This window comes from Ictidomys tridecemlineatus, chromosome 11, assembly GCF_052094955.1.
Source record: "Ictidomys tridecemlineatus isolate mIctTri1 chromosome 11, mIctTri1.hap1, whole genome shotgun sequence".
Lineage (NCBI taxonomy): Eukaryota > Metazoa > Chordata > Mammalia > Rodentia > Sciuridae > Ictidomys > Ictidomys tridecemlineatus.
The window spans coordinates 32,370,661-32,388,918 of record NC_135487.1 but is presented as its reverse complement, the minus strand read 5'-3'; the positions used below and the strand labels follow the sequence as shown (position 1 = coordinate 32,388,918).

Sequence of the window (18,258 nt, the reverse complement as noted above, 5' to 3'; positions counted from 1 at the left end):
CCCACTCTCCAGGATCATCATCTCCTGTTTTTGAGTCCAATGGATCCTGACAGGACTGCATGCCTTTTTGAAAGCAACTCCTTTGCTATTAATTTGGCTTTTACTTTTCTTCTGGGCACCAGGCCTGGAAGAAGCTGGGGACCTCAATTTTTTCTAGGGATGCTTTGCCTCTGACTAGTGGCAGGGTAGCCCAGGCAGGCGTTATACATCTGTGGGGCATGTGAATCACAATTCTCTCTGGGACAACAGGCAAAGCAGGGTGAAGCCAGAGGATCTGAAACAAGGAGACTAGGACTAGAGAGATGACAGAGGGTAGATGGAAAGCGGAACAGCTTGGGGAAGACAGCCTCCCTGGGCAGGTGGCTCCATTTGATTTCCGATTTAAAGGGAAGGCTTAGATAGCCAAGAAGAAAAAGGCTAATAAGAAAAATATTAAACTGCAGTGTGTGTGTCCCCAGGGACTTTCTGTTGCCATGACTGACCTCCCGGAGAGCGCCATTCGTTCCCGAGCATGGCAGCTTTATAGGCACTTGTAGGCCTGCAAAGAACACCAATTTGCTGCTGCAGTTTGTTTTGATAACTGAAACTTTCAATAAATCTATATTAAAATCAAAGGGAAAATTAACTAGGCCCCAGTGAGGGGCACGAAGATAAGGGAGCACATTACCACCCTGGCCTCAGCCACCCCACATTTGTCTCTTAGTTCAGATTCAGGTCACCAGGGAGATGAACAACCCAGGCTCAGGGGGAACAGCCCTGGGGAGAGCAGGGAGAAATAGGTATGGCCAGGTCCAACCCCACTGCTCCTGGAGCAGCAGAATAATGCCAGGGGCTAGGGATGGCAGGGAGAACATAGTGTGGTGGAGGTCATGGTAGGAAGAGGCACTGGAGATAGAGGTAGGAAAGGGTGAGAATAAGAGTAATACCACTATTTGCTGAACTCTATGCCAAGTATTGTGCTAAACACTTCTGTAATTTAATTCTAGTTAACAGGTAGGTACTAGCATTATCTCTACCTTAGAGATGAAGAAAACTGAATCTCAAAGAGGTGTGTAATGTGCCTAAGGTCACAGAAACAGAACTCAAACCTGAATAGGCTCTTTCTGAGCCCACGTTTATAACTTAACCATCCTGTCTTACATATAGAGACTATGAAGGCAGCAGCAATTTTTTTAGTTCCCAGATAAAATGATTTCAGACCCAGGATGGGTTTTCCTAACTGTGCCAAGTTTGGGGGCCCTGGTCCAAGTTTTGGGAACTACTACTCACTGCCCTTCAATTGCTAGTTAAGGTCCCGGTTTTGGTTGGCTTGCTGTTTTCCCTGGTGGCTTGAAGAGTAGTAGAAGCAACTTTTTCTCAGTGTTCACTTTAGTCAGTTACTTGATTCAGAAGCCAAGAGATTGCCTAGGGTGTACCTAAGTCTGGGTACTGGACTTAGTTCACTATCTGTGTCTCCAAATTCACTTGCCCCATCCGCACCCTGACACAGAGTCTTGGCCACTTGCTTACTGAATAGTCCAGCTGCCACTATCACCTCATCTGGTTATCTTAGCCTCCCCTGGGAGTGAGGGTAAGGTTTTGACACAGTCTCCAATGTGTCCACTGTGGTGGTGGGACTGCAGCAGGCCCCATTTGGTCAAACCAGTCTTTGACTCCTCCCATCATTTCTAGTTTCAGATGAACCACTATGCTCCAGGGTGTGGAATCTGGCGCCCCCTGTGGCTACCAAAATGGTGGGGTAATATAATCCTTTGTTTCTTCCTGAGGTGTGATTCTTTCTCTAGGCACATCTGGAATACAAAGAGTAACTAGCTGTATTCTTTGAAGCTCTCATTAACTTGGTAATACACTGTCCTGTATTGTCATTCCATTTCTCCCCGCCTCACTTCTCTTTCCTCCTTACTCTTGCTGCCTTGGGCTTATACTTCCTATTTAAATCTAAGCACATAAGCTTTTTCTCAGGCTGTTGGAAACCAAATGGCATACTATAGAGCCAAGGTTTGAGAGACCCAAATGTGGCATTAAGTAGCAGTACAAGGAAACAAGTATATATTGAACTCTTCAACTGTTCTTAATAATAGAACAGTTATATGCAATAATGAATACACACACACACACACACACACACACACACATATATGCAATAATGAATGCATTTGCCTTATCTTTGTCCAGAAAGGGTTTACAGCCTGGTGAGGTCCTAGATGTTGTACAGTTGAGTCCTAGAGCATCAAAAAGAAAAGACTACATTCTAGGATGTTGGGCTGGGCCTTAAAGAAGGTCTCCAATCCAGATGGGTAAATGTACTTGATTCTCATAGTCGAGAAGTTTGCCTGTATCATATTCTCAAGCCAAAAGTTAGGATATAACAAAGCCAGAGACCAAAGAAGCCAACTTATGGCCTCTTATTTTTATATTTACATGATTTACATTTTTATTTTTATATTTACATTCCATCTCCTGTCCCTATTGCTGTTTATTCCCTCATTCATTCACAAACATTTATTGCATGCCTGCTTTGTGCCTGGCACCGTATTGGGTATAATTAATGCAAATGAACAACACTGAAATTACATCTATCCTAAAAGAGCTTAAAGTCCTGGAGGAGAGATGCAAGGAAATAGACAATTATATAACACTGACCCAATGGAGTTTTATTCAGCCATAAAGAAGAATGAAATTATGTCATTTGCAGGAAAATGGATCGAATTGAGAATGTTAGGATAAGCAAAATAGGCCAAACTTAGAAAGTCAAGGGTCCTATGTCTTCTTTCATATGTGAGAGCTAAAGAGGAAAAAGGAAAAGAAAGGTAGGAGGAGATTTCATGAAAATTGAAGGGAGATCAGTATTAGAGGAAAGAGACCAGGTGGAGGAAAGAGGGGAGGCAAAGAAGAAATATTGTGGGATGATATTGGCCAAATGATATTTTTTTAACTTTTTTTAATATTTATTTTTAAGTTGTAGTTGGATACAGTACTTTTATTTTATTTATTTATTTTTATGTGGTGCTGAGGTTGGAATCCAGGGCCTCGCACTTGCCAGGTGAGTGCCCTACTCCTGAGCCACAACCCCAGCTCAAATGATATTGTTATATTGTGTGCATATGTAACCATGAATCCCATCATTAAGTACAATTATAATGCACCAGTGGAAAATATGGAGAAAGGAAAAAAAAAAAACTAATACTGAAATACACAGTGGAATCATCGAACCCATTATGTGGATGAAATTAAGGAAGACATTCCCTGATATGGGGATTACCAGACATTTCCAGCATAGGTGACAACCTTATATTAAGATCTTAGAGGTGGTCCAGAAACGACATCATCGTTTTAAGTGAAAATGTACACATGGAGACAGAGGAGCTTGGTAACTAAAGCTGGTTGAATGTGGTGGTGTTGGTGCTGGCTCATAGCTGGATCCCTGACTGATTGGGAAGCTGTCAACATCATCATTCGCTTATTTAAGACTGAGGTTTCCCAACTCATAAGCTGGAACCCATAACTTCCCAGGCAACTGGCTTTGGTAAGAGTTCTCTCCAGGTGATTGGAGAGATTGTAGAAGCTTCCCACAGCTGCAGCCAGATGCCTTTTCAACCCAGAAGCTTCCCTCTGAAGGGACATGAACAAGTCAGTTCCCATGCCCTTTAGAAATCTAAGCATTTTCTTCCTAATCTGTCTACCCTCCTCCCAGATCTCCCCTAGGCCCACATTCTAAAGTAGATGATAATAATTACTTGTTGAATGAATGAATCAGGAGAAAGTGTCACCTAAACAGAATGTCACTTTATGAGCCTATACTCACCTTATGGATATATTGAAAAGTGGGGAAAAAAGAGGTGTGGTACCTGAGTCGCTCTAGGGCTGAGAAGTGTTCAGTTTTTAAAAAAATCCCTTTCACTGCTCAGAAGTGACCCTCCCCTTCTCTTCTGAGTACGTGCAGTTTCAAAACTACAAGTCCCATAAGGCCGCCACCGGCAGTCACCATCTTGACACACTTTAGCGCGCATGTCGGCGGGAGAGCGAGCATTTGGGGAGAAGAAGCCCTGCCCCACTGCAGCCCATTGGTCAAAGGGGCCGACGGCGGGCTCAGCGGTTGGCCACTGCGCCCGCCCATCCGTCGCGTCGGTCGGGGTCAGAGTGCGCGGAGGTGAGTCGGTGTGTTGTGGACTCGTGGTGCTGGCTGCCGCTGTTGAGGCGGCCGGGAACGGGCGGTGGGGAGCAGGCGGAGCTGGCCCTGCCTCTGCCTGGCCGGCGCCGCAGTCGGCGCGGGCCGCGCCCGCCGCCGTCAACTACCCTGAGCGCCTGCTGAGGCCGAGGGAGACGTCGGGGCCTGCACCTGGAGCAAGCCTGCCGCGCTGGCCCCGAGGAGGGGGCGTTGCCATGGCGACAGCCTCTCCCGCAGCTGACGGGGGGCGGGGGCGGCCCTGGGAAGGAGGGCTGGTCTCCTGGCCCCCTGCCCCTCCCCTTACGCTCCCCTGGACTTGGATGGGTCCGAGTTGGGGGCAACACCCTGGGGTGGGTGATGCTGAGAGCCCCCTCCCCCAGCCTAGGCCCTGGTTAATGCATGCGGGTGGCGGGTCGTGGCTTGTATAGTTTCTGCAGTTTGGGGTGCTGGCCGGTGTGCTCACCCCCGATGCATGATCTACTGAGTAGCGTTCTGGTGTAGGGGGAGCGGGGCTGGGTTTTGCCAGACAGATTGGGTGAGTTGATTAAGGGGGCTGACTCCTTACTTGGAATTACTAGAGAGGTTTGACCAGAGAGGCTAGAAACAGCAAGGAGATAGTAGAGAGAGAATTTTCCCTCTCCCCCTCCCGACACATGCACACAAAATTAGCAGTTTACCTCTGTAAATTTGAAGCGATGGAAGGAGTGAATCAAGGCCTAACTTGGCTACCTTTCTGTTTGCCTTTCCTGCAAGTGGGCAGCAACAGGTGTTTTCTTAAGACAAAAAAACAAAAAAACATTAATTTGGATTGAGGCAATGACTGAGTTCTTGCAAAAATGTAACTTCCTTTTAAAATTTATTTACTTTTTTGTTGTTGCTTCTTGTTGACTTGAAAGATGCTGGATGTGGGGGTCCCTCACTAGGTATGTGGAGTTTGTTCTTAAGGCTGAATTTGGCAACGAATAGTGGCCACTGTGTTTTTCTGCTAGAGGTCTCTGGCCACTTGTATGGCATTTGCTCTTGTCAACATTTCATCAATTTCCCAGCATTAGGGCAACAAAACATGAATTTCATTGACTAAAGACTATTCTCTGTTTTAATTATAGTAGGTTGTGATTGGATGTGTTTTTTTTTTTTTTTTTGACTTGTAGTACTGGGGATTGAAACTAGGGCTTCCCACTTGGTAAGCAAGTGCTCTATCACTGAGGTACATCCCCAGCCCTTTTTAAATTTTATTTTGAGATAGGGTCTTGGTAAATTTGCCTAATCTGACCTTGAGCTTGCCATTCCCCTGCCTCATCTTCCCAAGTAGCTGGGATTACAGGTGTGGGCCTGACCTGGTTTTCATTTGTAGAGTTGCTACCAGAAATTGACTTCATCAAATTCTGCTTTATTCTGACTTTATCATATACAGTATACCTTGTTTTAGTGGGTTCGTTCTTGGAGCCTAAGTATATTATACCTGAATCCCCTACCATTTAAAAGCCAATTTATAAACAGGGACTTGGAGTGTGACTCCACTAATGTGTGTCTGTGATCTTAGTTAGAAACCTACTTGGCTGCCTTTCAGCAAGAGGTGCAGAATGGGGGAAGGGAGCTGCCAGTAAGTGATTGATAAGGTTTCCTTTATGGATTCTGTGTTGCTTCACTGGAGCTCAGAGCACTTTGGCAACTTAAGCACTCCAAATTAAAAGCTCATTAACAATTCCTGCCCAAAGATCCTGTAAATAATCAGCTAGCTAGGTCATAGAGCTTGCCTAAGAGTGCCTCCTCCAACTTGAAATTTCTAAATAAAAGTGCTTATATTCCCTTTCATTTTGAAAAGTGTTTTCTCTGTGGTGGGGTAAGTTAGTGAGTGGCCTTTTCCCAGAGGACCTGAGTAGAATGAAGTCTTAAATGTGTATAATGGTAGACAGGAATGTATTGGTTCCACTTGTGCTTCTTTGTGTAAAGGGCATCACTAGCTTATAGGATCATCATGCAACTTCTGGTTCTTTGGAAAATCTGAATTAGGTGATAAATAGGATAGGTGTCCATTGATGGTTTGAGTTGGGGTTTGGTTACTTTGACTTTCTTAGAACTTGAAGCAGAATTGGAAATACCCTGAAAGTGTTTCTTGGTATTTGTGGCCATTTGCAATATGGCCTGTGGGTTTGTGGCAACTAACCCCTGCCTCAGTCCTGACCTAGCTTTAGTTCCTGAGTTTGGAATATTGTCAGCCTTACTAGTATCTCCTTGTCTAGACAGGATTCTGAAATTATCTAGTGAGCCACCACTTCATGGCCATCTTTCTCAACCCAGGCTCAGACATTGTAAATATTTGATGTTTCTAGGAAGTAAGTCTCCTTACCAAGCAAAGGATATTACTAGAGAACATGAAATCCATCATTCCAAAAACAAATATGGTACTAATAGCTTCTGGAAGTTCTGTAGGAAACTGTTTTTCTACATAGATAACTGTTATCCCAAAGTTTTGAGTTTAGGAATTTGAGGTGTAGTATGATCCTTAGTGGGGATTTGATCCTTTGTGTTGAAATAGACTTGTTGCAGAGATATGTGTTTGTCCACAGCATTGGGGCTTTCCAGCTCTCACAGAACCTTCAGCATCCCCAGCTGCCAGTCTTGGCATCTTCGAAGTAAGGAGAGGTGAGAATCCTGTTGCATGGTCAAGTTTGACTTGACTTCTTTATCAGTATTTGGGCTTGGTGGGGGTGGGGGTGGGACTGGTGCAGATTGATTTTCTGTAGCTTCTTTTATTAGGCAGCATATGCTCAAAACCTATGGAAACTTCCCTAAGACTTTAAATTGAGAATTGGAATTGGGGATTCAGACTCTTGAGCTCTCTCATGATTTTTTTTAATGGGCATCTCATGAACACCCTTTACTTTCAGGATGGTTGAATAGAGCTAGAATAGTCCTTTATCCTGAGAAATACATGTCTTAATACAAGAGGATGAAACACATACATTTGATTCTTTTATTTTAATATTTTTTTAGATGTTGGTTATTTTATTCATTTATTTATATGTGGTGCTGAGAATCGAACCCAGTGCCTCACACATGCTAGGCAAGTGCTCCACCACTGAGCCACAACTCCAGCCCAACTTTTGACTCTTAATGTATTTGACCAAAGCCTTTGTGATATTGGTTTAATTTGAGTTGTGTGAATAGCTTTAAGTGAATAGCTAGTCCCAACCTGTCTCCATTTTGCTAGGATCAGGGGCTTGCTAAAAAGGCAGACTCTGATGATTATTATCTAGGGTCTTGGAGGCAGTTTGTCTAATAACTAAGGGCCAAGCAATTTGCTAGTTCCTGGAATTGTAATGGTGAACAAGACAGCCACTGTCCCTGACACTAAAGAACTCAAAAATTTATGGGAGAGAAAGATAGTAAAGAGGCAGTTAGTTATACCTGAGAGTGCTCTAGTAAAGGAAGTGCAAGTTCTTTGGGAGTGCAGAAGTGTCCCTAACCCAGACTTATGTATGCAGGAACAGCTTCTCAGAGGAAGTAACCACTTCACCTAGATTTAGATGAAAACACAAGGAGCCAAGTGTCAGAGCTTTGTTGAGTTTGAGAAAGTCCAATGTGATTTAAACAGTGCTTAGTACGCAGGGGCAGGAGAGATAAGTTGATGGCAGAGCCTTATAAACTCTTAGAATTAGACCTGGAGTTATGTGGGTGGGTAGAAAAAGATTAGAAACTGGTAAATCTTTTCTGTAAAGGACAAGATAGTAAATATTGATCCTTTGTGGTGGCTGCTTTACACAACTTGGCAGTTATGTGTGAAAGCAGCCATAGACAGTTTGAAAATGAATGAACATGGCTGTATTTCAATAAAACTTTATTTATAAAAACAGGTGGCATCTGTATTTAATATATGGACTCTAGTTTGCTGTCCCTTAAGAATAGTAGGAAGCCATTAGAAGGATTTAGGTAATAGAGTGAAGTTAGTTTTGTGTTATAGAAAGTTTGCTTTGATGTCAGTGTGAAGAATGGATTGAAGGGGACAGATAATACTTGAAACAGACCAATAAGGAAGCTGTGGCAGTTACATGGATAACATTTTATATTTCCCCTTTTGTGGAAGTATTTTGGTCCCTACAATGAAGTATAGCTGCATCTTTGTTTTCATGGTTATATTGGTTCTCGTCACTAACTTCTTGGTTATCCACTGTAGCTTAAAGTATGTCTGTCAAGGAATGTGTTGATAATATCAGCTCCTATCTCACAGATTAGAGTATAGAAAAAGGGAAAGTTGATATAGAATGAATTCAAAGATTTTGGGAACTATTTTCTTTTTCTAATTTTTTTTTTTTTAAGTTGTAGCTGAACACAATACCTTTATTTTATTTATTTATTTCTTTGTGGTGCTGAGGATTGAACCCAGCTCCTTGCACATGCTAGGCAAGTGTTCTACCACTGAGCCACAACCCCCAGCTCTGGGAACTATTTTCTATTGAAGGAAGTATGGAATAAATAAAGCCCTGGAAGGGATATTGGTTTTAGGGTTCATGGCTTAATGTCAGTTGCTTTGAACTTACTTGAACAATACACACAGAAACTGACCCATTTTCCTAAGCTTTCTAGGGAATTGTCCTCTTTCTGTCCTACTCAGTCGCTCCTTTCCTTGCTTGCAGCAGACTGATGACCTTTTCCCAATTTTAGAAATTGTTTCCTGGTTCGGATATGATGATGTGTCAGGCACAGGAACCAAATAAAGTATTTGTTGAGTGTCTAATGAGATTATAGCACAGAGCCCTGTGTTTGCTCTTGACTTTTGTCTTCCACATTGCTAGAGGGAAGCTTGTAGTTCCACCCCAAACCTGTAGGTTTCTTTTCTTTTTCTTTTTTTTTTTTTTTTTGAGGGGGGGGTGTTACTGGGATTGAACCCATGGGTGTTTAACCACTGAGCCACATCCCCAGCCCCACCCCCACCTTTTTCTTTTTTAAGTTTTGTGTTTTGAGACTGGACCTAAGTTGCTGAGGCTGACTTTGAACTTGCAATCCTCCTGCCTTAGCCTCTGGAGTTGCTAGGATTATAGGCATGTGTCACTGCATTTGGCTCAGCCTATAGCCTTCTGATAGTAGTGTTTATGTGACCTTGCACAAATGACTTAGCTCTCTGAGCTTCACTTTCCTATCTGTAAAATGGAGATAGAGGACTTAATAGGTTGGTTAAAGACTTTGGTAATGTATATAAAGCTGTTAGCACAGTGCCTAGATACATTTTTATTACTAATAGTATTTTACACAATGATTTTTTTTTTTTAAAGCAGGAAATAGTTGACAAGTACTTTTGAATCAGCACAGTTGTCATTGTGTCCATATGATAGAAACAGCCCTGGTGATGAGAGCCAGCACATAGGAGGAAGTTACAACAAAAGCAAGGCACTGTCCTGCCTAATGGAAAATTTGCACACAGCAGGAGTTCCATTCAGAATCCCAGAACTTTGGGGGGTATGGACCTTAGTCTCAACACCATCAGTAAAGTGAGTTGAATGAGCAGTTTCCCAGTAAATTTCACCTGTGACTAATCATACCTCCTTGTTTGTCTGGGGCCATTTATTGGTATTGTCACCCTTGTGGCCCTACATCTTTGTAAAGTGCCTCTTGAATTTTTTAGATTGCTTTTACCACCACTGCAGGAAGTTGTTCAGATAGTATTCATTTCCTTGCCTACCATGTGAGGAAACTGAGGCCCAACAAGGTTAAGTGAGTTGCCCAAAGTCATACTGTGAGTTACTGTCAAAGCTAGCGTACATTTGCCTCCAGATGAAATTGCGTTTGTTTATTACTGTGATTTCTCTTTCCTTGAGTGGGAGATGTGTAGTCATTGCAGAACTGCAGTCTGATACATGCCTTGTCCATATCTTTGAGGCTTCATTTGAGTCCTACTGTATCTCTTTGGTTCGTTTGGGTTTTAATGTTTGATGACTGCTAGGACCAGACCTGTTGGGAAGCAGATTCCCTTTGGGTTGTTGTTTTTAGCCTTTTCTCCTTTGGGGACATTCCTTGGGGAGCCTTGGGTTACAAGAGATTGCTTTGATATGTTCAAAATTGTGCCTTGTGCCCCACAGCTACAGGTAAAATCAAAAGGCAGATAATTTATGGGAGTGTCAAAGCTGGCCGCTGGCACCTCGGGAGGCCATTAGTATGCCTGTTCAGACCCTCTGTGTCCTTGCAATTGATTCCTCTTTGCATGAGCCTGATTTGGGAAGCTGTAGATCTGTGGGTAGTGATTGGATGTGACAGTCCAAACACCGGTCCCTAAATTAATCCTTTTAATAGTATTCTGGCACCAAGGCAATTTCTCTTTCTCTCAACTGGGGAGGACAGAATGGGGTGGACTGGGAGAAGAATAGAAAGGAAGGAAGGAAGAAAAGAAAGAAAGAAAGAACCAACCTTTGTTTGGTGCCTGGGCCGTGCTCTGTTTTGGCATGTTCTAATTCCAGAGCAGTGGACTTTGGGCATATTAATTCATTTAGCAAACTCATACTTAACTTTGTGCCTGACCCTGTGCTGGATACTGGGAATACAGAAATGAACAAAATGTAGTCCTTGCACCTAAGGGTCTAACTCAGTGTTTCTCAAGCTTTTAAAACTCTTTCACCATTTAGATTTAAAAAATAAATCTTGCTGGGTGCAGTGTTCACATCTGTAATCCCAGCGGCTAAGGAGACTGAGACAGGAGGATCATCAATTCAAAGCCAGCCTCAGCAATTTAGTGAGGCGCTAAGCAACTCAGTGAGACCCTATTTCTAAATAAAATTCAAAATAGGGCTGGGGATGTGACTCAGTAGTCGAGTGCCCCTAAATTCAATCCCTGATACCATAAATAAACAAACAAATAAGTAAATAAATAAATATCATGCCCTTCTTTAATGTTGTATATGAAATTTTAAAGTACATGAAGGAGTCTCAAAAAAAGTCAAGGCATTAGCATATCTGATATGCTTTTTTTTTACATAAACATGCACACATATGCCTATATATAGCTATTTTCTATTCTTTTTCTCAACTCCTTGAAAATTATTAGTAGAAGGAAAACAGATACCTAACATAGAGAAAAGTTACAAAATAAGAATAAACTGCGTTACTGAATAATAAGCAGTTAACTTTCTGATGGGTTATCAGAGCTATTAAAGGGGGAGATTTGAGCTGGGTTTTGGAGAAGGGTTGATAATTTGCCTAGTGAAAAATAGAGGGGCATTCCAATATAGAGGGAGTAGCATTTGCAAAAGTTCAGATTTGGAAAAGGAAATGTCACATTTGGGGACCTGGGCAAGAGCTGATTATAACCTTCCTCCTGCCAGTTTCTCACTCTGTAAGGTGGGAAGATTTGCACCTCTGGAATTGTATTTGAGAAGGAGCTTTAAGTTCTCCATTGTGTTTTAATTCAAGACATCCCTTCCTGTTCCTATTTTTGTGCTCAGGGCTGTAATTTGTTTTTCTTTTTAAAATTATTATGAAATCAAATTTGGTTGATTTAGGTTTAATCACTGCCTAAGTTTGAGTTACTTCTGGTTAAAATCACACCTTACTTAAAAAGAAAAATTGGGGCTGGGGCAGTGGTAGAGTGTTGCCTAGCATGCACAAAGCCCTGGGTTCAATTCCCAGCACCAAAAAAAAAAAAAAAAGTTAGATTTTTCTGGGCATGGTGGTGCACATCTGTAATCCCAGCAGCTTGGGAGTCTAAGGCAGAAGGATTGCAAATTCAAAGCCAGCCTCAGCAACTTAGTGAGGCCCTAAGAGACTTAGGGAGACCCTGTCTCATAATAAAAAGACCCGGGGATGTGGCTCAGTGGAAAAGTACCTTGGATTCAACCGCTGGTACAAAAAAAAAAAGATAAAAAAAGAAAGAAAAATTAAAATTGATCGATGGAGAATCCATCAAGTGTGGAAATGTGGGCCATCAAACATGGTAGAGGAAACTAAGAGTACCCAAAGAGTTGGGTATCTTTTAGCCTTAGTTTCCTCAGGTGTAAAATGGAAATAGTGTTAACCATTTTGCTTGATATTTGGTAGGATTAAATGAGATTAAGATCTATAAATCACCAACACAGAAAATGGTGTTTCCCTTTTCTCTTTCTCATGTTTTAACTGTAGCTCCTTTTCATTGAGCACTTACTATCATGCAGAGCATTGTATGTACATTATTTGATTGAATTGAACCCAAGATATTGGTATTATTTTAGCTATTATTACAAAGAATATGCAGTAGAGTTAGGATTTGAACCTAGATTTTTCTGACTCAAGTGTTTTAACAACTAGATTGTATGGCTCTGCTTCAACACCAGTTCTCCATCTTGAAAGCAAGAGCCTAGAAGATATTTAAACAGTATGATCATCCCTTTAAGTACCTCCCATACTATAGACAATATCTACAGAATCTGTAGATATTGTCTATAGTATGGGAGGTACTTAAAGGGATGATCATATATTGTCTATAGTATGGGAGGTACTTAAAGGGATGATCATACTGCACCCTCCCTCCCTATCTTATTTGCTGTACCTTAGGAAACAAGACTTTCTGTCCTCTTGTGTGTAATGGAGGGGCAGCTGACTTGTAGCACTTTACTAAGAGATGTTGTCCAACTTTGGTCCCTGGAAAGAGTTTGACCAAGTTGTAAGCATGCTGATGGTTTAGCAAACAGCAAGCAAATTATAAATAGTTGCCTCTTGATGTGTGCTGTTTTGAGCTGTTGAGATGGACCAGTTGAAGCTAGCCTGCTATGGCTTTGTTGTTGCCATAAGAATCTGGTGTTCTTGTAAGCCTTTAGTGAAAGTCCTTAGGTAATTTGGGATTAGCAATTGTTTCTGAAGTGGGAAGCTCACCTTAGCCCTGCCTTGGAGCAGAAGCTGTGGTTATAGGATAAGGGCAGTGACAGGTTGCAAAGAGGAGTAGAGTGTTTTGTTGAGGTGAGGGTCCTCCTTTAGAGTTCTTCCTTCCTTACCATGTTGGGGTCATCAGAAAGTCGTATAGAGTTTGTGGGGTATATCATGCTTTCTTTTGTCTCCATTTTGTAGCCTTGAGTGGAATAGACAGAGCCTTCAGACTCCTGTCTATTCTATGAGACTGTAGAGAAGATTGGGGGATGAGTGGAGAGCTCTACTCCTTGCACTGGAGCCACGGCCTAGTTCTAGAGACCTGGTTCTGTTCTTTCTCTTTCTTGCTGTGTGAACCTTGGGTGCTCCTTTTTCTTCCTGGGCTTCATTTCTATTGGCTGACTAGACTGTGTTGCCTCTGAGGTTTTCTTTTCTTTTGACTGTTTGATTTTTGTGGAAAGATTTCTGGCAGTAAGGATACATTCTTTAATTGAAGATTATGATTCTAAAGGCATGCGGTCTATTTATGTCCTTACCAAGCAACTTTTTGCTGCCTAAGACAAAGCTTGGGACTAGGTGAGTTACAAACAGATGGTACAGTGTTCTTTGTTGTTGCTTCTGTGACTCAGGGCCTGAGCACCTGTAATGCTATAGGTCAGACCTGGGCAGGGACTTGCCTTAGGACTGAAAACTGAAGAAGCTATAGTTCTAGTGGTTCAGGTATTTCTAGTTAGTTGAACACAGGAACCGCCTCTGGTACCTTGGAGTTTATCTGGAAGATACCCCTGCCTCCCAGTCTGGCTTTTAATGGCATGGATTGAATACAGGGATGCTATCAATCCCCATGTTCCCAAAGATTCTAAGTCTGTGTGGTTGGGGAGGTGGAGTGGAATAGACCACGTGTTTCCTGATGGACTCCTCTGCTTGTCCCATCCCTGAGGCTCCCCTGGCCTGTGAATGTGGAGTTGAAGAATGACCCCCTCCCTCTACTCTCCCTTCCCCCTTCTAGTAATGGAGGCTATAAAATGTCTATTTACCCAAGACACCAGAACGACTCCTCTGTGGTTCCACTAATCTGGTGATTTGGTGCTTCTTTGGTCTCTCAGGTAAATACAGATTGAGTCTTTTTATAAAGGCATATTATTTCCCTCATTAAATGTGTGTCTTGGCACATGTGTTATTTACCTGATAGACAGTAATGGCTGCAGAGGAGCCATTGGTGTCTGTTGTGTAAATATGCTGTACAGAGACCGTCCTCCAGGGGCTGTGGCGCAGGCCTGTTTCTCCAAATCAGGCTGGCCCCAGGGCAGTCCATATTTACCCCTCTTCCGTCCCCTTTGGAGGACCAATCCCTTCATTTTGAGGAGAGAATCATTCATATTCCCCCTTGCTGTAGGCTGCTTACTACCTTTAATTTGTTAGAAGTAAAAGGAGGTCTGAGAATAAATGTGTAAATTTTGTTCTCTGATTAAAGATAGTTTGCAGAAATACAGAGAATCATAAACTGTTTCTTTTTAAGTTCTGTCCCTTAACTAAATATTCAAAGATCCAGTTGAGGTTGTAAACTGTGAGACTTATATTCTTCAAACCTGTAACTAAAGTACAAAGACATCAGTATGAAAGAGAAGCCCTTCAGCTGCCAGAAGGTACAAGAACAGGTGGAATGTCATGTAGGGAGTGCTGAGGTGTTTCTTGATAGCTGTCTGGGGCCTCAGTGCCAGTGAGGGGATCGTGGAATAGGGGCTCTTCTGATGAAGACTCAACTTGATAGAGACTGTTTGGGCTGAGGGGATGCTTTAGGGCTCGCTTTTGACAAATTTGCTGCCAGAGGGTACACGGTGGGGAGATCTCTCTCTCCCTCTCTCTCACCCTCCTTCTCTCTCCTCTCACCCTCCTTCTCTCTCCTTCCCTCTGTCTCTCTCCTTCCCTCCCTCTGTCTCTGTCTCTCTTTTTCACATACCACTTGTTCTGGTTTTTATTTTTTAGATCACATCATACACAGACTTTATTTATATTTTAGTATTATTTTTTATTTTTCAGTGTTGGGGATTGAACCCAGGGCTTTATGCATGCTAGGCAAGTGCTCTTCCACTAAGCTACACCCCCAGGCCTGCATATGGATTTTTAAAAATAATTTTTTAAAAGTTTGAAACAGTCCTAATTTACATAAAAGTTGTAAGTACAGCACAAAGAATTTTTTCTTGAACTATTTCAGGGTTAAGTTCCCAAACTAGTTCCCTATCGTCCTGAACACTTTGTATTTCCTACAAGCAAGGACATCTTCTTAACCACAATACAACCATCAAAATCAGGAAATTGACATTAGTATGACACCTCCATCTAACTCACAAATCCCATTCAAGTTTTACCAGTTATCCCAGGAATGTTCTTTGTAGCAAAATGATATGGTTCAGAATCATGGATTGTATTTAGTTATCAAGTATTATTAGTGTCTTTTTGACTTTCCTTGATGTTCATGACCTTGACACATTTGAAGATTACAGGATGGTTATTGTGTAGATTGGCTCTCAATTAGGGCTTTTTTTTTTTTTTTTTCTCATGATTAAATTCAGGTTGTGCCTGTTCAACAAAATGTTGTAGAAATAATGCTTTGTTTCTATTGTATCTTTCAGATGGCATGTGATTTTAATTGATATTGCAGATGATGTTTATTTTTGATCAGTTGATTAAGGTGATGTCTGTCAAGCTTCTGCATTATAAAATCATTTCCTTTTATAGTTAATAAGCATTTTATGGAGAGATACTTTGAAACTATGTAAATATCCTTCAATTAACTTTAGTTGTATTCATTTATATTTTTTTGGACTCATAGTTTCCCTAGTTTATTCAGTGTATTTTAATCCATTACTACCATTAATTATTCAGGGTGATTTTTCTGGTACAACAGGATTTTCCAGGCCTATCTTGTTCTTTTTCTGCCATAGCCCTGGAACCAGCCATTTCTCCAAGGAACTCTGGTTCTTTTTTGGGGGGACGGGGGGCTACTGGGAATTGAACTCAGGGGCACTCAACCACTGAGCCATATCCCCAGCCCTGTTTTGTATTTTATTTAAGAGACAGGGTCCCACTGAGGCACTTTGAACTTGCCTCAGTCTCCCAAGCCACTGGAATTACAGGCAAGCATCACCTTGCCCTGCAACTCAGGTTCTTTTAATAGAGAATGGTATTTAGAAGCCAACCGAGTGGTGCTGCTTCCCAGCTCTTCTTTAGATGGAACTAGAAAATATTTATGTGTGTGTGAATATGTATATTTGTGTGTGTATGTGTATATATATATGTAATTTGTATATATACATACACACTTACATACCTACTCATACTAAATATATCTACACTTAAATATCCAGGTCTAAGGCAGAAACCATGCGTTTGCACTCTTACTGCCAATTCCAATCTGGCACCACCTATTTTCTCCTTTTTTTTTTTTTGTACCAGGTATTGAACCTAGGGGCATTTAATCACTGAGTCACGTCCCCAGCCTGTTTTTATGTATTATTGAGAGACAGGATCTCACTGAGTTGCTTAGCACCTTGCTAAGTTGCCGAGGCTGGCTTTGAACTCGTGATCCTCCTGCCTCAGCCTCCTGAGCCACTGGGATTACAGTTGTGCACCACCAAGCCTGACACCCTTTTCATATTTTAACTACTTTCTTTAACAGTGAGAAACCTGGTTCCCATTATCTTTAGTGTATGTACTTCTTTGCTCAATCCCTCTGTGTGTAACCAGTCTCCCATTGCTGGCCGTTGCCCTGTTTCACTCACTCCTGAGTGCCTCTTTTGTCCTGCCCATGACTCCCCAGAGTAGACTGCCCTGGACATGAATGCCTCCTCACCTGTCTTTGGCTCTGACATGCTGCACATCTTCCCACATCTTCAAGGATGCCCTCTTAGCCCTGCTTGGGCTCTGACTCTTCCCCCACACCTCTGTATCTCCCCTCCAGCTGATGTAGGCAGTAACTTCTTCTGCTATAGGATTAAATTTTTCAGGAAGGGAAGAGGAAGAGCTATCCTCTTTTCTTGATTTGAACTGAACTTAGTTGTTAGAAGAAAGGAAGTAAGGAACCAGTGACTGTTTACATGTGGAGGCCTAGCCTTTTAATGTCTATTTTTAAGACTTCCTATAAGAGATGCCTTTTGATGTGGGTGAAATCAGGTGAGAAAATAAGGCCTACAGGCCAGAGAACCTCTAGCCATCCATGTGTTGTTCATGGGAAGGGATAGGGTGTATATAATGTGCTCTATGGGCGGTCTGGAGCATTCTAGGGATGGAGGAAACACTGATGTAACTCCCCGAGGCTGCCTGATGCATTAATTAGACTTATAGGCTGGGATATGGGGATCCAGGCTTGAACAGGTGTGCATAGCCTACTGTATGATAGTAGTAATAATAGTAAGCTAATATTTATTCACCCCTTATGTCCCATACATTGTTGTTAGTGCTTTACATGTGTTGTTGCATTTCATTCTCACTTAAAGAGTGGGTAGTGGTGTTATTGTCATTTTACAGGTGAGGAATTGAAGAACAGAGCTTGCCCAAGGTGCCATGGCTATTAAGTGATAAAGTCTGAACTCAAACCTGGAAGTTCTCATTAATCATGATGCTTAATTGCCTGTATTTTGCAGATAAAAGTTTATTTATGCTGCATATACTATAGACATATTGGAGAAGGTTAAAGATTTCAAAAGTCCTTATATGTGGTCTGATTTCAAGGGATTAGAGAGAGACTTTTGATCCTAATTAGCAGATGGGTGTCTGCCATCTCAATAAGGTTTCCCAGTACTATTCAGGAGTAGGTGATGTGATAAGTTATTTTAGATTCTGATTTTCAAAGGGATGTTGGCCCTTTTGCCTTTCCAAGAGATTCCATAATGAAACTCAAGCTAGCCTTTGTCACCTGGGTTGAGGAGGTTTGGCTACATTTTGGGGGAGACTATAAGCAAGTGCTATGCTTGTTCAGGATCCATGAAGAACTTAAAATCCTTTTGGTTTTCATTCATTTGGGGAAATTAAAGACCTACACTAGCACATATCCTAACATAGGCAAATGATTGTACTCATTTAGTGAATCAGGAGAGAAATGGAAAAAAGAAGTGATAATGTGACATTGTCCATTTTTTTTTTTTTTTTTTGCCCAGGTAGTAGTGACCTCATTGCCTTTGAGTATGCTTGGGATTCACAGTGTGCTGTCCTCACTACCTGATGTGGAGAGAGCCAGATGTTCACAGCCATTCTGAGGCAATCGC

General features: G+C 41.9%; 1 protein-coding gene across 14 annotated transcripts in view; it reads left to right on the top strand.

The window, feature by feature from the left end:
• Positions 1-4,055: 4,055 nt before the first annotated feature.
• Positions 4,056-18,258, top strand: part of Eri3 (ERI1 exoribonuclease family member 3) — a 132,733-nt gene continuing 118,530 nt past the window's right edge. For 6 of the 14 annotated variants that reach the window (XM_040288535.2, XM_040288533.2, XM_013364457.4 and 3 more), the window contains exons 1-2: positions 4,157-4,518; positions 6,739-6,814. In XM_040288535.2, coding sequence (XP_040144469.1) covers positions 4,384-4,518; positions 6,739-6,814 — 211 coding nt within the window. In that variant the 5' untranslated portion in view covers positions 4,157-4,383. The other 8 variants (XM_040288538.2, XM_040288537.2, XM_040288539.2 and 5 more) reach the window with 7 other exon arrangements.